The sequence below is a fragment of the Eufriesea mexicana genome, unplaced genomic scaffold (genome assembly GCF_001483705.2).
Source record: "Eufriesea mexicana isolate 0111107269 unplaced genomic scaffold, ASM148370v2 scaffold337, whole genome shotgun sequence".
NCBI lineage: Eukaryota > Metazoa > Arthropoda > Insecta > Hymenoptera > Apidae > Eufriesea > Eufriesea mexicana.
In genome coordinates this window covers 543,327-569,386 of record NW_016908487.1, presented here as the reverse complement: position 1 = coordinate 569,386, position 26,060 = coordinate 543,327, and the positions used below count along the sequence as shown (strand labels likewise).

The following is a 26,060-nucleotide window of genomic DNA, read 5'->3' as shown; positions in this document are numbered from 1 at the left end:
CATATTAAATATTCGTATTAAACATTAAAATATGAAAATAGAAACATTGATTCCATTTTTAGATATTTTTTAACACGTTCACTGTTTAAATTTAATAATCAAGACGTATTTTTACAGATATATTACATAAATTTCCCTGTCCTTTTGAATGAAAGAGTGAAATTAAAAATATCCAAATTTTTAACAACTTATATATAAAAATTCGTTCATTTTCATAAGGCAAGTGTGTAATGTAAAATTTAGCAATACAGAAATCAAAATTACACATGAAAACGATCTAGTATTAAAGATTTTGTGGGCAGTGAACGCGTCAAGGCACTTTATGTATTAGATCGCATAGCTGCAGGATTATTCTTTAAAACTCATATACAATAGCTGCAAGGCTTTTTAAATTACTGCCAGCAGACTATAAAACACCCAGCAAACACCGATCAACATGTCATGGCAATAGTCCTACATCGATCGTAAGAAATTCACGAAAATCTCGCTATCTCTGATTCAGTCTGATTCATAGAAAATAATTCTGCAGCAAGGTAGGTTACTCTCACACTTGTCACACATTTATGTAATCGATTCACTCATCATCGATTTATATTTGCACCTAAATTAATGCGAATTTTCCTTCGCGTTTTCACCTTGATTCAGCTTCTCTTTCTCATCTCTATCGCTCAATTGATTCAACGTAACATCATAGGTCACGCTGGCTTTTCCATCCGAGCCCATACACGTAGTGAAGCACGTGTCGTGCTTGCCAAAGTTCTCACCATCTTCGATGGTCTCTGGCATCGGCTGGTTCACGGTTTCTGGTAGATACAGCGACAGAAAACCAGACACCAGAGCGACGAAACCGAACAGCACCGCTGGCACTTTGGGATTCAAAGAGTCCAACAGCATTATCGCGGGGGTCATAGCTCCACTGAGACGCGCGCACATCGAACCGATCCCCAACGCGGTATTTCTGACCACCGTGGGGAACAGTTCGGCAGTGTAGTTGTAGATGACAGCGAACGAACCAGCTATGCAGGCCTTGCCGAACAGGACGATCGTGACGATCGCGGCAGCTGCTGCATCGGTGTCTGAGGGAATGCTGGAAGCGATTATGCAGCATACGCCACCTATCAGCATAAATGTGCTGACCATACATCTTCTTCCGGTACGATCCATGAGGAAGCACATGAGAATATAGGACGGTAGCTCGACGAGGCCACTGAGGAAGAGCATGACAAACGGATTGCCGACCAGGTTACCAGCGTTCAACGATAGTCCATAATAGACGATGGAGTTGGCAAACCAATTGAGACACACGTTCAGACTCTTCTTACGAAGATTGGGTGTTTTAAAGAGATCCAGGGCTCCGTAAGAGCGTTCCTCTTGATCGACGTGCCGTATCTTCCCTTCGCTGATTAGCTTCGCGGTGTCTATGTCTACGTTGTTCCCGTTCATCTTTAGACCTTTTCGTACGATAGCTAAAGCCTCGCTGACGCGGCCTTGAGCCCACAACCACCTTGGGGACTCGTCCATGAGCCACCAGTGGCCTACCAGCAACGCACTGTGAAGTCCGTAGATGATCTGCAGCCACATTCGATCTTTGATCACGGCACCCCAAACGGCTACCAGCATGAACCCAACAGCGAACGCCAATTGGAACATCACTCCGCAGATGGTCCTCTTCGTTGCGCCAACCAGTTCCATCGTGAGGACGAACCCTGTTATGTAGGCCCCGGCTGAGCCGAAGATCCCGTAGAGGAATCTTAGGATGAGGAATACGTAATAGTTGTTGACCAAGGCTACCGTCACTCCCAGGATCAGTTGAGCGACAGCGGATATGTAGAATATTATCTTTCTCCCGTACTTGTCAGCCAAACTGCCCAACGTTACCGCTCCAATAAACACGCCAAACATGTAGGAGGACTGTGCCGCTGCACCCATCCATCGTTGTGAGCAAACAAAATTCCATTCCATTCCTCGCGACGATTGGAAGTATTGCATGTCATAGGTCCAGGATTCGCATTGTTTCACTACTTCATTCACATCCATGTAGTGACACGTATCAATGACGCGAGGAAGGTCGTCGAGGCCATCGGACGAGTTCCATTTGGAGGACGTGAAGTTGGTTGGATTGATGACCGTCAACGTGGATTCGGGGATGTTGCATTTGTGTGGCGGCACCGCTGCTACTGTCAGCAGTGTCAGCATGTGCAAACCAGCTGTCAACGCGCCCAGAATGTGTAGCGAAAATTGCCAACCCTGGTATTTGCCAAATTCCCCGAGATGAGCCATCAACTCCTCGAGATTTCTGTCGACGCTCGCCATGTTTCGCGTTCAGCCTTGAAAAACTTGTTTCTCCAGTTGTTTTCCTGCTTTTTAACAGCGTCTTGATAACTGACAGCGCTCTTGACACGATTCTTGGTAATTCAGATTGTAAGCACTCTCTGTTTTTCCTCCTTGATGTTAATCAGTTCTTAAGTGTGTCCCCTCTTCTAGCTTTCGAGGATCATTTTCGATGTGTTTAAGTGTGACGTTGATCAATGATATTTGGTTTTACTTGCTTTTGGACGGATTTGTTTCTGCTTATTTTCGACGATGGAGAGTGTCTCACTGCTTCACGGATTCCTTCGTCGCGAGTTCGTTAGATCAGCTGATGAGACGAGTCGACGGAGTCGAAAGTAGCGTAATCGCGTGGACGTATGAACTGCACTGTTCTATTGCTCACGGAGAACTGGGTAACTGACTGCAACTGCCAACTTGAACAGCGGCTGAACGGATTCCTCGTGTCCGGAGAATGCGTTGGACTTATTTTTTTATGAAATTCACAGTTGTCCTTGTACAGTTACTGACTGTTTTCCTTCTTAGACGTTTCACTTCGTGTTTGTTCTGGGAAAGTTATCTGTCTTTATTGAGGATCGAAATAGTCTGGAAATAAAGGCAAAATATATATAATTACAAACTTTGGAAGGTACAATTGAAAATTTGATATTATTTCATTATCATTTGATAACTGTTTTAAAAACGTTAGTAATGTTAGAGAATATATATTTTGGAAATAAACAAAAAACAAATATAATTATTCTATTTGATGTATACTTTTTATCGTTCATGTTCAATGATGATTTTATTTCATAATTGTTTTAGAAAGTTTGTAATATTGGGGTGTAGTAGTTCTTAAAATAAATACAAAATAAATATAGTTATTGCTTGTGAAAGGCACTAGTAAAATTTTAATTTTATATTATCTGATAATTGATTTAGGAAACAAATAATATCGAAGATTGAAAATTCATAAAATAAAAAGTTAATATAATTTTATATTTGAAATGTACCTTTGAAGATCTAATATAATTTTGTCTCATAGTTTTCTTAGTAATGAGTAATATCGCTATAGTCATTATAAAATAAACATAATTATGTAGGTATCCCAAAAGTAAATAAAAAATAGGTATAATCCTCACGTTTGAAGTTTATTCCTGATGATCTAATATGATTTTGTCTTATAATTATTCTAATACGTTGTTATGATCCTGTTTTACAACTATTTTTAAAAATTTGTAATATTAGATTATATGTTTTCTTAAAATAAATGTAAGATAAATAATACAATTGTAATGCTTGAAATGTATCTCTGAAAATCTAATGCACTTTCGTTTCATAGTTACTTTCGAAATTAAATGTTTAAGGAAATTCATTCTTACTAAGTGTAACCAGAATGAAATTGCGCATGGCAGTAAAACAAATTACCAGCATATTCAATTATAAGTATGCAACTTTCGTGTGAAACTATGTTAGAAAGTTAATAGGGAACTAACTAGTATGAATAGTACTCCTTTTACGCATTTCTTTTCATTTGATATATCTTTTTTATTCGAATAGTTGAAACTTTATGCATCGAATGCGAGTTTTGATCCACTTAGATATATTAAGTTTCAAAGACTGGATAAAATTAACTTTACTAAAGTAGGTGAACTTCAATTGATTGAAATGTGAAAGTAAACACCGAGATGCATTCCAGCAATAAAAATATTTACATGATCTATCATGATCTATAACACAGTAAAAATGTTATGTGCTATTCTCGTTTAGTATCATTTTCTGCAAAAATAATCTAAGAACCAAAATTCCTTTTAGACTTTATAAAAAGAATATTACAGTCTCATAAAACATACACTTATAATATTGTAAATGCAATTTAATTATAGCAATAATATCGAGGTTTTAGTAGCATTTAAACATTCACAAGTATTCTGTATCAATAATTATTTTTAAATTATATATAATTAATAAAACAAGTTTATAGTTAGTTACATATAATTATTTAAATATGTTTCAGAAGTGTTATTTAGTAATAACTGTTTTTAAATGACATATTATGGTACGTATTTTTCCTTATGAAATAGAAAAGATACGAAATTAATAGGTTATATTGAACAGAATTATATACTAGCAACTTGTTAATTTACTATTGGTATTCGTAATTCAAATTTGCAATTTATTAATGAAAGATATATTTACACTGAATAAAACTGTGAATTCAAAATATCTTTTCGAGGTAATCACGTGTCACACAGACACAATTGGATGTCCGAACAAGACAATGCAATCTAGACGCGTGGTCTAAGACAATACACGCACTTTGCCGGAAATAGTCAAGTGTAGATTATTAACAAATTGTTTGGTTAAATACCTTATTTAATCGAGGATATTAACCTCCTTTTCCATTATTTTATCAAGGAAAATTCATATGTTCGCGAAACGAATTTAATTTCTCAAAATAATTAACTTCGTTTAATGTCATTTTATTTATCGATGCTAATTGTATGTAATTTAGATAGCACACATATTAAAAACTCTTATCTGTCTAATATAATTCTGAAATCAAAATCCTTTAACTAAAATTAATACGAATACACAATATTTAATTTGTATCCTACGATATACCATTTCCATATATTTTTGGTAAAATTTTAAAGAATTATTAGTATTATAAATTTTCTTCTTAATCCAACAAAAATGAAACCAATGTGTCATGTATTCTTTTTATTCGTATGAAACACCAATTTGTTTTCACTAGATTTATGAAATATTATTCAGAAAGGAAAATACACCGAATATTTTAACACCACTGACAATTTTACCAAAACTTATACAAAATAATTCGAGTCACTGGTTACGTTCAATACGATACAGAAATTTCTCATTGTGACACATAAAAAATTTGACGATAAAACATTTATTAATCAAACTGGTTCATCGATTTCAAAATTCATCGGTATTTAAATTTATCTTGGTGAAATCAAATTTCCTCTATGTCCTGATCCACGTTATCTAAATCGAACGTCCAGGATACTGAGATAGATATTATCTAAATCGAATCTCTGTTAAATCAAACAAATTCGTCATATTACGTGTTCTATTTTCAATTACGTACTGTTTTATCCACTAGTCTTTCGTGTCTATCCTCGATCGAAACACTACACTGCAAAATAAATTCTAAAACCATTCGCAGCACGTGCAGTATGAAACTGGAAGTGGAGTCACGTTATAATCTTGACAGTTTGTATGTTCAGTGCCTTATCGCTAGTACAGCGCATGGGTATCGTTGATTTCCGCGGCCATAAGTCGCGAGGTTAATTATCCTATAGTTTCGAAAGAGTTTTCATAATTCGGTAGCTTTTTTCTCCCTAGATAAACTTCAACACATTTATGTTGCGACTATTCATGCGTATCGATATATATTAGAATTTACACGGCCTTGCTTTCTATCATGGCAACGACCTTTTCTTTGCAATCAAAGGATTGGTATTAATATAAGGTATTCTGCAAGTAATCGTGTATTTCAAGTAATTAGTAATACTTGATTCAGCAGTGGATTATTCAATGTAATTAATGTAGCGAGTAATTTATTATTTCAGGTAATTAGAAATATCTAATTTTGTAATTAGTTAAGTACTATATTATTCGATTCAGTAATTAGACAAGCATCTATTATAATTAGTGATATTTAATTTTAATAATTAACTAATTGAGCATTTAAAATAATTAGTAGTATTCGACCGAGGAATTAATTAAAAATTTAATGCCATTAGTAGTAATGAGTTAGACAACATTTAAAAAATATTTGGAATTTACGAAAGACTATTGTAAGATGGAAATTGTGCATTGAAACATAATTTAGCTTTTAATAAATTAATAGGTACTACAGTATGAATTATAGTAAAATATTAAAAATTTACTAAATCGTAGTAAACTATTAGGCTCTATATGTCGATTATTAATTGCTATACAGATTACAAAAAGATCTGCAATGCATTCATTGTTATATTTGAATTTACATCTTATAAATTACTTCAGTCATTGTAAATCATGAATAATTGGATCCTTACAATTTTTTTTATTAAATTCCATTAGGAACTTTTCTCACATTTTATTCAGAATAGATAATCTTATTCGAATTTAAAAATCAAATCGTCGTCCTAAATATGTAGAATTAAAAGACCCGTGCCATTGAATATTAATAGTATTCACATTGAAATGAATAATGACGCTAAAGCATTGTTCCCATTTTTCAAAAAAGATGATATTATCACGAGTTACGTTCGTGTGAAGAATTTGAACAGAAGAAAGAGTTTCTGTTCCAAATGTTGTTACCTTTAATTCGTGTTATGTGTACACGTTTCCTCGTGCATAAAATTTAATGAACCGATATGGTACAGACGTTAATTCATCGATGTCAATTAAAAATACTCGAGTTCCGTTCAGTTCAGATCGAATTCACCAGGTCGCAGTTAACTGAACCGTATTCCGATATTAACTATTTTTACTATATCGTGGTGTTTGAAACTATTATCATTGAACTACATAAATCATTTTAATTCATCCTGGAAGAGCACAAAGGTTATACGTTTAATCTTCCTGAATTAGTTATTTTTAACATTTTGTTCGTACAAAGTCGTGCCAATATAAATTTTTGCAGAGTATCGCTGTAATAATAATATTAATTGTATTATCATATTACTGTTATTATTAATATTAATACTATTTTGCTATAAGTATAATAATAATTATAATCCCAATAATATCTATAATATTAATTATATTGTACATATAATAATAATAATAATAATAAATATAATAATAGTAATAATTTCACTTTAATATTAATGACAAGAATAATAATAATTTTACTATAATGCTATAATGGAAAAGAGTACTGCAATAATAGTAATGACACTAATAATAGTTTTACTATAATAATAATAATAACAATAATAATAATAATAATAATAATAATAAGAGAATCCCTTGATACAGATACATGTGGAAATATTATCAATGCAAAGAAACAATGGGCCATATTATAATAGCAGACTAGACATTTTTTAGCTGAACAGATTATAGAAACAAACATAATGGCGAAGATCATACAATACAGACGTGCATCACACATGTGTATGTATAATTCATATTCGTGAAAAGTACTTGATAATAATAGCTAAAAATAATATCAGGCCAAAGCGTTACATAGAGATAAAAGCTTACGTGCAGCAGACTAGACTCACATCCGTTAGTAAAAAAAGAAAGCTTAATCGTATTGTAATACTGAATAGCACAAGTGTGACACAAAAGTAACAGGAAAAGGAAAACAACGAAATATATACCACTGATGATAGAAATAGAACAGTTTTGGAAATAAGAAATAGTACAAATGGCATCTGTAATTTAACATTATAACAAACAGCTTTGTAGAATATATTGAAATAAAAGGTCTAAACAACTATATTTAAAAAAACGTATAAAAAGTATTAATGATAGAAACAATGGCAATATTCAAGAAAACATTACTATACTCTGTAATAATAAAAAGATACGTGACTTGGTAAATAAATGTTTCTTACATGATTTCTGAATCGTATAGAATGTAAGAAAAAATAGGAATAATAGTATTAATTTTGCTATAACGATAATAATTTGTAAAACGCATGTTTCTAAATTATTTTCTAACAAATTTATAAAAAATTGTCTAGCTTCGTCTAATACTATTTAGGTTTTTATCTAATCTTTGAAATAAATTAATTTAATCTAAGATTGTGAATTTTATCTATTCTCGATTAGCGAAAGGTTAGGAGTGATGAACATATTTCCGCTACAATAGCGATATATAAGTGATATTGTATATAAAGTTCACGGTACGAGAATGAACATCAATCAAATTGTGTTCATAAATATTATGTAATTCCTTCTTTAATAACTCCTTATCAATGACAAATTCAGAAAACGCTAACTATTTTTAAAAACCTTATGAATCCAAGTTTCTTCTGTCCAAAGACATAAAAACTTCTTCTATACATACCCTTCACCGATAACAAATTTAAGAAGCACTGACAAAATTGTTCATTACATTACCTCGTAACGATTCATCGAATCACATTATTTCATAAACAAACAACCCTCCTCGTCCTCAACACCATTCACCTTACCACATAGTACAAGGAACTCCGAAGAAGACTCAAGAAGTCTCTTTCACGTTTATTTTGAACGCAGGAACACTGTCACATGACGATTTCGTGAGTTTTCTAGACTCGATTCCACCGTGGTTATTTTCGAAGTGTCCCGCGATACGAGAATTTCGTCAATCGGTTGCGGGTCTACGTTCCATCCAAGAATCCAGGGTTCATCCGCGGATCTACGATCCATCAGCGAGTCTATGTTCCATCCGTGGATCAACAATCCATTCGCGAATCTACGATCTATCCACAGATCTACGATCCATCCTTGAATCTACGTTCCATCCCCAAGTCCACGATCTATCCGCGGATCTACGATGCAGCCATAGATCTACGGTCTATCCACAGATTTACAATCCATTCGCAAGTGTATGTTCCATTCGCGGGTCTACGATCCATCCACGGGTCTACGATCCATCCACGGGCCTACGATCCATCCGCGGATAATGCATTAGCACGATCGACGGAAGATCAGTGGATCGACGTAGTCGCTGCCAAGAGGTGATCGTCGCGGCTCTATGTCGTACAAAGGAATTAGTTGTTCGACGATCGCGATATTCCTTATGAGGATGCAACTGTGCGATCAATGCCAGTGAACTCGAACAGTAGAAGTGGAAGCGAAATGAATCGAATAAGCGCGTATCGTTGCCTTCGCATAAATTATCGCTTCGATAGACGCGTATGTTTGCTTATACATGCATGTGACATCCATACATTAAATCTATCGCCGGAAATGGGAGTTAGGAAAATTTTGAACTACGCGATGCTTTGGGTAGACCTGGTAAAATAGAGTGGCTATTCACCTTCATATTGTGTACTCTAAATACGTGGTGTATATGAAGAGTGTAATAACCATTTTGATATATAAGAAAGTAAATATCGGTTTTCTGAAGCAAAATATTGCTATTAATCCTATGTAACAGAAATAGTATGGAATAATATTTGATCAAGCTGTTTTGATATCGACGCTTCCGCGAATAAATTTGCAAGAGAATAAGTATCGACCTCGAGTAAAATTTTATCTATTTTCTTCAGAAATTCAGACTTTAGATATTCTATATTTCACATTTTTGGATTGGTTTACTACTTTTCTTCCATTAGACCTGTATATTAAAGAATAATCTTCTAACCACCATCGTGTTTAAATATCAATGCACATTGTTTTAAATATTCTTTCCTTTATTTTTTATTTAATGACATTTAATTTCTGTCCACGTATCAAATGACTGTAATTTCCTCCTGAGAATTGCAAATTATACAGTTCTTATGTAATTATAGTAATATTGTATTATTATTAGAAACAATTATGAGTTATATCAATATCTTACCATCAATATCAGCTATAGTATTAGAGAAAATTCCAAGGCGACAATGCTACGGAGATCACGGCACTTTTTTGCAGTTCAATTTAATAACCATGACAATAATAATAATAATAATAACAACAATTATAACGATAATGATTGTACATATGTGCAGTAGCAGCGTAACTACTCGAGCAAGAATCGAGGACTGTCCTTCAGGAGGAAAATGTCAGTGGTCGAAGTTTTCCTTGAAAAGGAGGAAAAGGAATACAAGAAAGAGAGGGATGGTTGATGCAGAAGACGGACGCACGAGTGCATATGACGACAACATTTGGAGAAAGTGGGAGAACAATGACGTGTGAAAGAGACGAGGTTCGCGAAGACTTGGCCGTCAACTGTGACTGAAAGGTCTAGGTCCAAAGGAAGGGAAACGAAGGGAATGTGAAAGATATGGAAAGTAGGAACAGTTGGGTAAGGAACAAAAAGGAAAATATCGCATCTAGATGAAATGAGATTCCGTTCTTGTTCTAATGGAAAAAAACTGTAGGTGGATTCACAGTGTTTTATGTGGCTGTAAGAGTACTGAAGATTTTGCTTGACCATTTTCTGGTATTGAAATCTTTGAGAGATTACTTTGTACGAGGAAGGAAAGGAAGGAAAAATCGTAAGAGTCTGAGTCATTAAGTAAAGTAAATTACTTAATATAATACAGCAAATAAATTAAGTCTATCTTGCTTCCTTAATTTCCCATTTTTGTAAGAATTGTTAAGGTAACCAATGTCTCGTAAATATTATCGCGAATGGTAAGTATAAATAATAAAGAATGACTTTTTAAAAATTAAAAGTAAATTATTATTATATACTATTTAAATTAGATATGTTTATATTATAATATATTTTAATCATATGTATAATCATAAATATATGTATATATATAAATTATTTATTTATATTTAAATAATATAATAAATAATATATAAATATATAAATTAATAATGTAAGTAGTATTTATTACAATAAACTTGAAGAATATAATAAGTTTAGTAAAAATAAACATTTATCTATAAAACTTTTCGATAAATACTCAAAGTTTATTCGAGTATGTACAAACATATGTACATACACAGTGACTGTATCTCTAAAAGTAAGACAGACGATCGTATAGAAATAGAAGGTAATATAAGAAACTTTAGAATCCTGTAGAGTATCAACATTGCAACAGCAGAAGTAGCTGTAATTCAACAGGTTTTTAAGTGTGTTTGCGGTAGCTCTTATGATAAACATTATCAACAATGATAATAAAAATGCAATCTCTATTAGTTACGAAGTAAATATAGACGACATTGTATTACATATATTAAATATGAATCGTTCAGCACTCAAAGGATGGAAAATAAGTATATTTACTAAAAGAAGCCTATTATATGTAAATGTCTTTGGCAATGAAGATATAGACGAACAGGCTGGAAAAACTAATATCTATTTTATTGATATAAGAAAAGTTTCTAAACTGTTATCTAATCGCTACAAGTATTCCAAAATGAAATTCAATTTTTGTGGAACAAGGTTTGAGACATAGAATAGAAAATACATGATGGCATACGTAATAGAAATAATGATAGCTTACTTTGCGAACAAGTACACAGTCACTGGAGATCTTGATCGGAAAGTACAAGCAGCGTTAAATACACTAAGGGTAAGTAATACGAAGCTAACGTATTCACATCTACTCTTTAAATCAAACTCACCAATCTACAGTGAATGTAAATGTCAAGTAAGAGTAAAGTACATTCTTTTTAACTGCTGAGTATATTTAGTCTCAATCCAAATTGTAAGTTTAAATTTTAAATGAAAATCTTAGTCATCAAGTTTTTATTATCAAATTTTAAAAATATACTTTCTAAAATATTCAAGGATTTGTAATAAAATTTAATTACCCATAGTGTATTTATTTCAAAATTTAAAAGACTTGAGACTTTGTAATGAAATTTATTTCTCCATAGTCTATTTATTCTAAATTGTTAAAAGCTTCTAATTTCCCATAATATATTTAAAATTTTGAAAGACAAAGTTTTATAATAATATTTAATCCCACATGGTATACTTATTCCAAATTATAATCTATAGTAAATTTATTGAGAACTTTAAACGATTCACAATATCTTAATAATATTTAACTCTTCATAGTATTTTTATTTCTAATCTTAAGAAAATGTAATATTGTATAACATGATAAAATTTAATTTCCCATAATTTCACAGTTCCATAATAAAATTCAACCCTTATATTTATTCCAAATCAGTTCCACAATGAAATTAAATTCTTCACAGCAGATACATTTACGTCAAATCGTCGTCATCACCAATTACCACCCACACAATTTATGCAGCACCATCTCATATAATTAAAAAAAGAGAAAGAAAAATGCAGTAAAAAATAATGTGAAACAAACTTACGTTTACAAACACTGGATTGTCGTTCTGTCAGCAGAAGCAAACTCAAACAGCGTACAATTGAACGATATCCGCAGTGCAGTCAGTTTTTCATGCTAGTTATTGTGACCTTTTCTTCAATTACGAATCGCTCTTAATTTTAATCTTGGGATTAATTGACGAAAAGGCAAAGGTGCATCTCTGTTTCACGGCACGAGTCGCGCGATCGTTGTTGCATCGAGAAGTATCTTATGACTGACGTGCTGGATATGAGATAAACTGGAGCAAACCGTTGCGAAAGGTTTACGTGTTTGACCACGTGTAATTGTCCCGCTTTGCCCCCCTCCCCCCTGTCCTTCGAGTACTTCAGAGATACGAGTATTTGTTTTGAGTAATCTATAAATGTGTCTTGGGAAATAATTAAATACATCAGAGTATCTTCGATCAACGGAATGTCGAAGAAATATTAAATTCGATATCGATACTGTAATACTTGTAATTAGAGGGTATTAAGCTTTGGTAACAGCTTAACTTTCACTTTACTCTTTGTAATTAGCTTGCAGGTTTACGAGTGCACTTTCGAAGCTTATTCCTTGGTGTTCTTGGACGTATTTCTGTATTGTACTTAATGATTCAGTGTAAAGGATTTTTGAGTATACGCATTTGTGTACATTCTGTTTATTCTGGTCACTATTCTTTAAAAATTAGAATTGAAATTGAGTTTGTTGCATAGAGATTAAATTTTTGAGATATTTTATTGTCTAACGAAGATTGGAGATTTTTATTCTGTTGTTAACGTAGCGGCGATAATTATTGCGCTTTTTAATATAGCGACGATAATTTGATAATAGTATAGCAAATGTTCACCGTTAATTTAGATAACTGTATGTAATCGCTGAATTACAAAATATGTAATTAGATGTAGAGAATAATGTAAAAGGAAGAAATATTTCTAAGTGTAGATAACGATGCAGTTATGTTAAGTAACGGTAGAAAAAAATAATTTTCAACATAAATAGTAACACAGAAATGTTAGAAAGTGAGAATTAATGAACACCTTTCCCACTGAAAATGTAGCTGTTACATCTTCTGAGAAGTGAAATTGTTTAAGTAATTGTTAGAAAGTACTTTCTCAGAAAACCTGTAGCTGCATGAATATATTCAATAGCAGCTGTCATTATACTTGCATTTACCACTTCATACACGATCATAAAATGATATAATTATTATTATTTTGTAGAGCCCTGAATTTGAGAAAGCACAGTTTAAGATTTTAAGAAGTGTTCCATTTTTAAGTAATAAATTCAATTTTCAACATTTCGAATACGAACCATATTTCGGAAATCGAATTTAAATTACAATTCTTTAAAATACTGGAAGAAACATCGTGTTACGTAAATTTTACTTTAATTGCTGACACCCATGTTTAATACAAAAATTATTAAATACGTCTTTTATGTTTTTATATTGATATTGCATATAATATTATCATACATGTATTAAAATATTTAAACTAATTATGTCACAAATTTGAATATTTCAAAATATTTCAAATTATTTAAAATATTTAGAATATTAGATGTTAAAGACAGTATAGATATATATTTTAAATTATCTTGTACTGATTATTTATTTATGACAGTGTATATAATATTTCCTCCGCAAATATGAAATGAAACAGTGAATTTCTCAACTGAATGCAGTAAACGGTTAGAAAGGAATAATTACGCCACATTTCTTGCAGATATGTGGCAATGACTCTTGCAAGGGAAAGTGATTGTTTGCTGTTTACCTATTCATCGTTTATATTATACAACGATCTAACTTTACTCTAATTTGATACACGCACGTGTTTGCATTTCATTTGTCGAAACCAGTGACATTAATCGAGTTAATTACACCAGTTTATAACTGTGCAACCAGTAACTTACATTTGAAATGATATTTATTCATTGTTTGATAGAGAGATGCATTATATAAAAATATTTGTAAATGTTTCATTATTTTATATTGATTATTTCTTGTTATAATATTTTTCAGTATCCAGAAAATATTGTAATCATCGAGAATAATTTTCGCCATATCACAATATGTTTTACTGTCTTTTTATTAAGTACAGGAAGAATATTCTTCGACTAAAGAATACTTTTTATTGTTATCATTTACATATTAACCTTCGTTAAGTTTCATTTAAATAATGAAATATGCATTCATGTTTCTTAACACGGAATTATTCATACGTTGAACTATCGATACGAACCAAGGAATAGTACTTTTCAATCTGAATTTGTATTTTGCAGTTTAGGAAAATATTTCAATATTATAATTCGTGGTCAAATATAAATAAAAATACAATAATTTTTATCGGGGATCAAAAAATAAATGGTCAGATTTAACGTAATATTTTAGTTTTAATTTTTTGGTTTATTTTTTGGAAATTCAATACGGAAATAATATTTCAATAAATATAATATTACTGTAATATTATAATTATTGCTATTATTATGTTATTGTATAATATATTAATGTTTAATCTAATTAGATAGCATAATTGAATGTTAACTGATAATTTGCTTTATGCAAATGTCATCCAATAAGTACCAAAGTTTTTAATATTATTACAGAAAACAATGGCGCTATTCAATTTTGTCATACAATTCACGAACACTACAATCACGTGCCATTTTGAATTTTAAATTTCACCTAAATATCAATCTCTATTTCATTTAAATAAGATTTATCAAAATAAAATTGACCTACATAAAATTTATCCGAAAAATCATCTTATCTAAATGGAACAGATCTATAATAAATAAAATTTATCTAGTTCGAATCACTTTATCTAAACAAAATCATGTTTTTCCAATTTTATCTAATATACTACATAACATCGCGAATAATCATTACTATCATTTCACAAATGAATCTAATTAAATCTCACTATTTCTCTAAACGAATCATTATTATCCCCAAACTATTCAAAGAATACTTCCAGTGAATTGAACATATTTTTTAACAAATCACGATATCTAGTAGACAAATACTTCTTAACAACTGATAACCTAATTTACTACACAATAATTATCCAAAGAAACCACGTACATAGATGATATCGTGCATATATCATCTTCAACGATATTCACGAATACCACAGATTCGTCGATATCGCGGCAAACGATTCGAGATCGTGATAGGACCATGACGTTTTCTATCTCGCATAAAGTTATCCGGGAAACGAAGCGATTACTGTGCCGGTGAGTGGTGGGTAATCTCGCAAGAACCGTAAGGCCAGCCACGTATCGAGATTCCAGGATAGTTGCCAAGCAGGAAATATTTGCAAAAGGGGACTGAACGACGAAACCGAATTGCCGGATGAAAGCAAAAAGATGTTGACCGATAAATAATGCTCGACCGTATGTACAAATGCAGCAGGCTGCAACTTCCGTGCAGTCATCCTTTTCTCTCTTACCTGTTCTCTGCTTCTCTGCTCTCTCGTTCTACATTTTCGTCATAGCTTCGCGATCTTTTATATCGATTTCTCATCAATTTTATATATCCGCGATTTTTGTGTTATTTTCAGATAGTCGTGGAACACGGATCAGGGGAATTTTTAATTCGGTACGTCTGGATGTTGAAGAATTTTTGGTTTAAGAAATAACGGAGACATTCGAGAAATGAACTGGAAACTAGATATAACATAAGACAGTTATTTGGTATTTAACTTTTTACGAAATGAATGATTGATTATGGTGATGCTGGCCAGTTTGACTGCTATGTAGATGAATTATGTGATTTATGTGAATAGTTTTATTTTATGTGTTGGAGTCTTTATAAATTTTTCATGTATCAGTGAAGAGATGTACTCATAAAATAGATTATTTTTATGGAATTAATATAGTATTCCTGTGAAATAAAGATTTGGATTTTATAGAGGCATTTTATGTCTCATTATTTTCAGAAAGAGCATATATAGGTGTCCCCTTTCTACATGCTATTTTTAATTCATATATTTATTATATTATTATTCATATTTCGTATGTGATTTGCTAAGATTGTTATCCTAAATCATTCATTCAAATTTTTGAATAAAGCCAAATCTCAAAATTCCCCCTCTTTGTCTAAATCTTATCTCATTTCATAAATTCAAATTGATACGGAATTAATAAAGAACTGAGAATTATTTTTATGTTATTGAAAGAGTGAGAACTGAAAAATAAATGTACTTCCTGTATCAAAATATAGGCTATTATATTTATACTCCTGGAATTGTACATTCCTTTCTTGAAATGAATTGCTCTTAAAATTTTGTGCTCAATTTATAACTCACGCCATGATAAGAAGGAAGCAATTATTGGATTTCATTTATTTCTTTGTTATCATCACTTATTTATAAATAACTAGACATTTGTAAATTATTTTACGATGAAAACGTAATTAAATAAAATATTATTTTGTGATATAAAATTCGCTTGAATCACTATTGGAAGTTTTCACCATTTTTTCATGTTCGATCGTAAGCTATGTATAGCATGCATGTAGTAAACAGTGTCCCGAATAAAAAGTAAATTTAAACCGTATGACGCATAAGATGCGTGCATCGAAAAGTGTCGTATTTTTATTGCATTTTGCGTAGTATCGCTAATGGAATTCTTTTGTAACGATACTCATAAACTGGTAATAAGCCGTAATTGGTTATAATTGGTAATTCAGTTAGACTGCGCTTCTACCAACTGCCTGTGGGTTGCTTCACTGAAAAGTTTGAGCTAATCTTGGTTTAACGCGTAAAATACACATAACAGAAAAATTTGTAACTTTTTATTATAGTATATTTCTGAATATTTCTAATATTTGTAAACACAAACGTTTTTATATAGTATGTCACATATACTATTCTAAAATATTCCTTTAGCTGCGTAATTTAAGAAAAATATCTTTATTTCTATGATAATTAATAACCTACAAATTTATTACATTATATTAAAAATATAATATATTAGAATATCATTCCAGAATACTATATTATAACTTGTGCACAATGGAATTTAAATTCCCCGTGATAGTAATAGAAATTGAAAATTTTAATACCACTTGAATTATTAATAAATATTCATTTATGCAGATTCAATAAAACAATTAAATATATGTATATTAATATCACAGGAAAAAATACTTCTATTAAAAATAATCTTTTAATTTGAACAATATAATTAATACAATATAATTGTAATTAAATAAATTGAATTAAAGAGTATAACCATAAAGATGTTAATAATTAATGTTGTAATTTTAATGATCTCACAAAGATATGTCATTTAAAAGGTAACGTGACAAATAAGTTTATAATATTGCAAATGAATGTCCAAAATAACCGGGAAATATACAATCTTATAAAAATCAAATGTTTTAAATATTATATTCTCATTTGTTAAATCTTTGCAAAATTTCAACATTTGTTCAATATTTATTAATTTTATTATTCAATTTAATTTTATTATTCACGTTGATATCGAAGATTATTGAGATACGTGTCATCATGAAATGCATTCAAGTTTTACTAAGTTTAGTTATAAGTCGTTGAACTCGCTTGATATCAGGTATAACGTCGTATCATAAAAGAACACATACTAATATGCAGAGAAATGTCGATAACCTTGGAATAACATTCATAGTGACTTTGTAAAACAGTTTTTGTAATCATCAGATGCTCGTTTTTAAATCATATTCACGTATAAAAATGTATAGGGTAGATCTAGTGAACGGAATTATCTAAATAATTAAAATTCATTATTTGACGCACGAAAAGACTCTTCACAACAAAAACATGCTACTTGCAGAAAAACGTGCAATTGTAGAAAAATATTTTTGAGATCATTTTTAAAAAGAATTAAAAATTACCAATATTTTTTTAAAAAGACTTTACATTTTTTTTCTTTATATTTTTATAGGATTTAAAAAACTGACAATTTCATAATTATATCAGTAGGGTTATGTACTCTCGAAATATATTTATTTGAAGTTCATTAATATTTTTTGAAGGCTTACCCTGTATATGTCTTAGCAGCTTTTTCTCATGTTCACATACCAGAGGAAATAGATTAGATATTTATTATATATGAGATGACAGCCTATAATTGCAACACGTGTGAATGTGAAAAATAATTATTAGTTCGCTATTCCTGGTTCAGTAAATGACACATTTCGCCAATTTTGTCTTTACCTAAATTACCGTAATTTAAAGTATATCAAAATATTTTATCTTAATTTTTTCATTGTAATTGGTAAAGTTAGATTCAAGGTATTTAATGCAACCGGTACTATACATATTTCTCAACGAGGTAACACGTACTTAAATTTAAGTTAATAATTTTTTCCTTCATTATTTCCTTAATTATTATATACATTACCTCACAAAACTAATAATACTACAATATAATAATAACATAGTGTTATTTATATTCAAGTACTCTTCCATTAAAAATTTTAAGACATAAGTTTAAGAAGAATAGATACTAAGGCTTTAATATCTATAAATTATAATTAATGTCAATTATGCTTGCTTTTAATACATTTATGTTTGCCAAAAATGCAGATTCCAATGAAACAGATTATAATGCTCTTATTAAGATTTATGTTAACGATTTACATTTGTGTTTTCTTTTCCATTTGGAAGCAGAGAAGGCGTTTGCATAATCATAAAATCCGACAAATAGAGAATTATACAAAGTATCAATATTATTACAGTATGCTTACGGGTCCGTTTTCTTTTATGGATATATTACATATTTTATAATATAATATAATACATTAATACGAATATACAACGTAAGAATAATGTTAGCTAAATAAATTACGGTAAAATGATTATATTATACTACAATAATTATACTAATCAGTATATTAATAATAAAATATAGCATTAAATAATCATATAGTATAATAACAAAATATATTGTAGTAATTATTATAGTATATTATACGACAGTTAGTGTTCTATTATAGTAATTACTTTAATAAAATTAATATCCAGAAATTAAGTTGTTTATTCGTAATTTAAATTAAAATCGAACTACACTAGATTATCAGACATAAAACACACATAAAGTAAAAAAAATATTATCTAAATTACCAAACAGATAAATAAAATAATATTTCAGAATTATTTTATCATAGCCTTATACTAATCGTTAAAAAAATACAAACAAATAGCGTTTAAATATACATGTATTAGTATTACATAAAAATACTCAGACGTTTATGAAAATATAAGAGTCTGATAATTAACAGAGCAGACTGCAGAATTACCATAAATTGTTTAAACATCCCACTTTAGTACAAAAAATCTTAAACATTTACTTATCAGAAATGTTGTAGAATAGAACACTTTTAAAAAAGATCATCAGCTAAGCAAAGTCCATACACAAGAAACATTATTCAATTTTATCACACGGCAGGAAACCTCAAATTGTGGTAACAAGAATAAAATTGGTTACATAAAATAAGGACTTTACATCTCTTAAATTGGAAAAATCCACTGCGTATTACCCAAAATAAAAATTAGTTTAATTCTGTTGAACACATTATGATACTCCTACTGCGCCTATACTCATATTATATTCTAAAAAAGGTATTAACATAACAGAAATCAATATCAATTCAAAAAGATATTTCAACCCCAGGATTATTTAAAAACAAACGTGAATTGAAAACATAAATTCGAAAATAAAAGAAAATTCGGACCTAAATACCCTGTAGTCCCTTCGAAATATAAATCCATTTATTTCAAACTACAGATTTAAATCTCACGAATCATCTTTAACAAATTCTTAAATCTAAACTCTTCTACTAACCAAAACGAAACAACCAAAACAAGAGGCCTTAACATTTTTTTACACTTTCCAAACCATGTTGCACAAATAACACTAGAAATGGTAGCTTCGGTTATAATTTCACTTGGAATACATGCTCCTCGATTTACATTGCAAACTCGTTCTCTAACGAACGAAACCGGAAAGTTAGATAACCCATAAAATCCGACGTGCCAACGACCCTCTATCCAACGTTGAACAAAAGGGGAATAGAGGGAGCGAGGGATGGAAGAACCTGTAACGAGCTCGACTGCATTATCACTAGGGGTACAATGGTATTTTCTTCTCGTCAGGGACGAAAAAAAGCGGGGGAAATAGGGGAAGAGGGAAAAAGAGCCAATGGATCGGGCATTAACGAGCCCCACTGCCTTGGCGAAAACCGATCCGGGTGGAATATTGGATTTTTAAACGGGACCTCCCGCCCGGACTGTGATTCCGCGTCGAGGTGATCCAATAAGCTTAAACGGATTTCGAGGTTGCTGTTGCATCGCGAATGTACGAAATATCGTGCGCCGTTCCATCGAACCGATATCTGTTCAGTGTCGCAGAACCGGTGTCGAGTCGACGAATATTTAAAAACAAAACAAAAAAATAGCTCTGGGTGGACCTGCTCATCGAAATATGGCGTCGAGATCCTCGTGTCTCTTCCCGTCATCTCGAACCGTCTCTCGCATAAACGAAGACTAATTACATAACGTTGTTTCCGTGATTGCACCTCGTTTATGATGTTTATTAACCCGGATGGTCTACCTGGTCGCGTTAGTGATTAGCTGTCCATCGCATAGCAAACGCAATTAGGACCTAGATCCTGTTGGCTACAGCTGATGATGAGTACCTTGGTGTGTCGTGAGAGACGCGGATCTCTAAGTGATCAAAGATGACAGTGAAAATACGTGTACTCACCGTGGTCTGGGGAATCGATTTGGTCTAAGACGAAAACTCCGGAGGTCGAAGCGAGTTATAATGGACACCCGAAAGCACGGCATCCGTCTGAGCTGACGAATCTGAGTCCTAGAGGCGCTCTGGCGAACGAGTCGTGTACTTCTTATTGGTAGGAGATAATGAAGACATGGCGGTATCGAATAAAAGTTTCCTGGCTGCTCAAGACGGCTCTAGAGGAGCAAGCTAATTTTCGGGTAATTTACAACCGATTCTCTGATACTACCAGTTGTTAGCTATTCGCTGATATCACGTGAGGCTGCTGATATCTTTATTTATTCGTTTGCTGTCGTAGATATTGTTATCGTGCCGGGACAGTCGTGGAACCGATAGATCTCGTGAGTGGCGTAGAATGTAATTAGATCGTAGATGACGGTAATCTTTGGACGAGAAAAATCGTTGGTATGCTGGCGGTGAGATGATCGCAGTGGCTAATGATCGAGTTGCATTGTTAACAGTGATGGACGGAAATGGTGATCGAGGCAGAGATCGTAAATTTCTGAATTTATTATGACCAGTCCGAAGTGTATAATAATTACTCACGACTATCGCTACTGGTGATTACCTTGTCGTGCTTGGACGCGAATAGTAGCAGAACTGGTGCGGTCGTTTAAAAATACGTTAATTATCATTGCAACAGTTTCTTCGTGAAATAAGTAGGAAGTGAATGTCCAGGTGTATAGCTGATGTATAAATTTAAAACGACCCAGATTGGTTAGCATATCATAAAGTTGAACAGTTTGGAGCAGACGGTGTTGCAGAGGAATTAAGGTCAGCTTTATGTGACTTCTTTTTAAGTAGAATTAAATGTGTATTTCATAAATCATTATACATATTTTTTGAATTTTTGATGCTGGAGTATGGAGGTAGCTGTACTTGAATTAGTTAGCTTGACAGATATTTTGAGGTTAATCTTGTATAGTAGTATTTCAGTTTACATTTCTCGGCTAACACTTGTACGTCTTTCTGGGTGTTAAAGCTAAGACTTGCAAAAGAAGAATCATAAGTTGAAGTTTATTATTTTCCCATGATGAAAACTGTATTTTCTTATAAATTTCAAAGGTATTCTGCTTTTTAATGAAGAAATGAAATTATCCTATTCGTTCTGTATGAAAAAACATAACATTTTCTGATTATTTTAGATATTATGAATAATTTTAGTTTATATAGTATATTATATAAAATTTCATTGTAATTTATAATCTACTTTCAATGGAAAATTGTCACTACTGCAAATACGCAGAAATTTGAAACGGGAGAATGATCTTCGTAATAACCTACTTTCAATGTAAATACATCCAATTGTAAATATGCAGTTATTTCGTGGTATCTCCTGGTGCAATCGCGTAACAATCATTAATACCACAGTTATATGCAAACGCAGATGTATGGATATTGTGTTGCTGACAAAGTAGCAATTAATAATTAACGTATTATCTCATTATGCGAATTAAACAATTTCTACAAAGGCTTACTAATCGTGTTATTAAAATTTTGAAAATTATTATTCTATACGCTTGAAGCATTTTCTGACATGCAAATATTAACAACTTTATTAAATAACCATATATAACAAATATGAATTAACTTTTAATTAAAAATTAACAAACGCGTGATCATAAATAATTTGTAATATTATCGAAAATATTTTCGTCAACGTGAAATTAGTTAAATCATTATTAAATAATATGCTAAAATTATCTTAAGTACTGTTTTATTTCATATGATATCACTTGGAATTAGAAATTATTTGTTTTTTAAAATCATATGTGCTACTTGTTACACTTCTTAATACCATTAACGTCAATAAAGATAATAAGATATACTATTACACGTACAGAGCAAACCTCCGTGTATAATAAACTGTTGACTGTAGAGAAAAGTAATCACACATTCAATGAAATTTCATTTGAGTGTTGTCTATTAAAGTAGTTTTTGAAGTATGTGTATACCATAGTTTGTCGTGAATGTAATATTTATACAAAATTAATTTTGGTAGGAAACTTTTACATTTAAATGCAAAAGTGCAAATTTCTTGGTAAATGCAATTGTATTAAATTTACAATTAAGCTGACTCATTTGAAAAGAAAAAAAAAATGCATGTTTAATACTCCCAAGGTAAAAAACCTGTTATCTCACTTTCATACATAGCGTTAAGTAAGATTATAGTATGTTTATATATGTCTAGTGAAATTTCCTTGATACCTTAAAAAATTTTTTTAAATATTCTGATATTTAATATTATTTAATTACAAATCAAAGTACTAACTTAATGCAATTTTATTTTTCTTAACACAGACAGAATGCAAAATTAAATTATTGTTCTCTGTAAATTAAGGAGAATAATAGAAGATAGGAATTCCCATATCTCTATATTTTATTTCTTATAAATTACATTTTATGTCTCCACTTTCATTGTATTTTGTTAATGTACCACTGTTTTAAATTAAAACCAAGCATTCTCATTATAGTAACAGCTCATTCTTAAATATAAAATTACCTTATAAAAAAATCAAAAATTTAATTGCAGAATATTACCGAATGAGTTATAAACGAATTAAGAAATTAATTATTTCGTCAAGCTATTCTATACTATGAATTAGGATACTAACTTCTATTCATCAAACAGTACTCCACCCCCATCGTAAAAGTTTTCCCAATAATTAATATTATTATAATATTACTAGCAATTAACATCAATTAGTAGTAACGATAAACATCATAAACGTTCTCATATAATTATCCTCGTCAAAGATTGTTCGTCTACTCCAAGACTTCCTATGTGCCCGAAATTGTGAAAACAACGATCACAATTAATGCTGTTATTCAATAAACGATTGCGGTATCGAGTCGACGACCCCACGAATATAGAAACACCAAATAAGAGGTCAACCGAGCGATTCTCTTCGCACTGACCCGCATTTCTCCACGATTGCCAACGAGTATATAATCGGTGAAATTGCAAAATCGCGGTTGAGGTACCGCACGTTGCCCACTAGCGCCATCCTCTAACGAGACTCATGATATCTCCCAACCAAACGATGCTCTTCGAAAAGAAACGGAAAAAGAAATAAAAGGAAACGTGAAAGAAAGGATAAAAAATGAAAGAGAAAGAAGATCCAGCGTCGTAGAAGTCCAGTTTCAGGATCGAGTTATCGGATGTTATTTATTCGGTCAGCACAGAGCAGTGGCTCTCGTTATCCGATTATGCAATTTACTTTACAAGCGTACGCGATACGTAGAACGAGCGTGCAATGGAAGAGGGACGTGCAGGGATATGCAAGTGGATAATGATGCCGGTGAATATATGGTTGGTTTATCAGTTATCCAGCGAGACGAGTGTCATCGCTACAGATAACCGACTTCCCTACCCGTGCCACGTCCTACGTCGATTGACTGCTCAGGATCTCTCGATACATTATCGTAATTGACGCCTCGACCATATGACTGATCCAGAAACTTTTTTACCAGCGGATCATCGCCGGTTTCCTCTCGCGGTGAACACGGTTTTAACCCAGACACAACCGATACAGGGGATAAGCATGTGCTAAGAATGCAAAACGAGCTGTAGGAATATAATCTTCTAGCGATGCTAGAGGCGACTTTTTGTTGCTTATTCCGTTACTAGCGGGATGCTTGTTATTAACGACGCGTTTCTTTCGTTTTACGATTTCTCTCTGTGTGGTTAAAGGCTTCCACAAATGGACGATTTGTCGCTCGGATCTATCGATCGACGAATCACTCGGTACCGTAACGATTCCGACGACGGCCGTGGTGGCGCTGCCTGTCAAACGGACACAGCTGATTCTTTTGGCTACTGACACGATTATTAAGGCTCAGATATAGAAGGAAATTGGTCAGGTTTATGGATGATCATGCTTCGATACTTGGGTAGTCCGATACGTGGACAAATTTATGGTTCACGGGAGTAGTTTTAGATTATAGTTATATCGTACCGAAGTAGCAGTATCAACAAGTTCGACAGGTTTTGTGGGTAATAAGAAATTAGGTCAGCAGTTGGCATTTTCTAAATTCGATTCATTTATATTCCTAGAAGATTGGTTCTGACGAACTTTAAACTAGTAATGCAGAACTGGTTGTTTAACGAGCTCAATCTTAAATAAACTTTCCAGAAGAGTGGCACAGAGGATGGAGAATGGTGAGAGACATAAAATGGAACGTACTGGGAATTTACGACAGTTAGGTGTAATTTGACTACATCACAATTTGTTACTTGGATAATTAAAACGAGGAGATTGTATTCTCATTCTGACGATTATTTTGACTTTTCAAGTTAAGTGCTTATGCTTGTTATTACGTTTGTGTGTTACGTTTATAGCTTAATTCGTCACTGCGTCTGAGGATTGTTCAAAGTTTCAAGTAGACAATGAAGTTTATTTTGACGAGGTGAAAGGATGTAACTGTCAGGAAATTGGTACCACTTACTTCTTCATATCATTGGACATAGTTAGCATAATGTAGTTTAGAACATTGCATCATGTCGTTTGATTTTAATTGTAAATAATGGCGAAACCTCTTATAGAGCAGAAAATTAATTCTTGCATGCAAATTTTCCTGTGACATAATTCTTTTTATAGCACACGAGCAGTATGCGTCCATGTCTATAAATTTAATAAAATTTTCATACAAGCAGGAGAATATCCAAGCAGGAGAATATAGATCTATCTATTTTACTTAAAATTAAAATTAAAATCTGATTCTTCTTACCGAACGTTAAAATTTATTTATTCATGTCATTTATTCCAAGGAAACGATAATATGTGGATTTTACTGTTATAAATAGCATTAAAACGGGATGCGGTTTAATAAACAATCCTAACTTTCTGTTCCAAAAGATGGAATTTTAAGCTCCAAGCATCAAGTCAATAATTGCGTTAGTGACTTAACGCTTTGGAAATTGGAAACGCAAACTTGTTTTTCTGTAATTAAGGAACAGATATATAATAAAAATTCTCTAAATTGCAAAGTAAATAAATATTTTTGTTGAAAAACTTACAATCA

The 26,060-nt window shown here is 31.8% G+C and overlaps 2 protein-coding genes across 3 annotated transcripts in view; one reads left to right on the top strand and one right to left on the bottom strand.

The window, feature by feature from the left end:
• Positions 1-300: 300 nt before the first annotated feature.
• Positions 301-21,221, bottom strand: LOC108555923 (organic cation transporter protein). Of its 2 annotated transcripts, none has more exons than XM_017911808.1 (2): positions 21,003-21,221; positions 301-2,913 (listed from the first exon to the last, which is right to left on the bottom strand). In XM_017911808.1, the coding sequence occupies exon 2, from the start codon at positions 2,311-2,313 to the stop codon at positions 607-609; it is 1,707 nt and encodes a 568-aa protein (XP_017767297.1). In that variant the 5' UTR covers positions 2,314-2,913; positions 21,003-21,221; the 3' UTR covers positions 301-606. The 2 variants fall into 2 exon arrangements, with proteins under 2 accessions (XP_017767297.1, XP_017767298.1); XM_017911809.1 differs by lacking the exon at positions 21,003-21,221 and adding an exon at positions 12,259-12,307.
• A 375-nt stretch (positions 21,222-21,596) lies between these two features.
• Positions 21,597-26,060, top strand: part of LOC108555928 (Suppressor of ER stress-induced death) — a 62,870-nt gene continuing 58,406 nt past the window's right edge. Inside the window, exon 1 of the mRNA XM_017911816.1 lies at positions 21,597-21,809. The gene's annotated coding sequence lies outside the window, so the exon portion shown is untranslated. The remainder of the gene's footprint in view (positions 21,810-26,060) is intronic.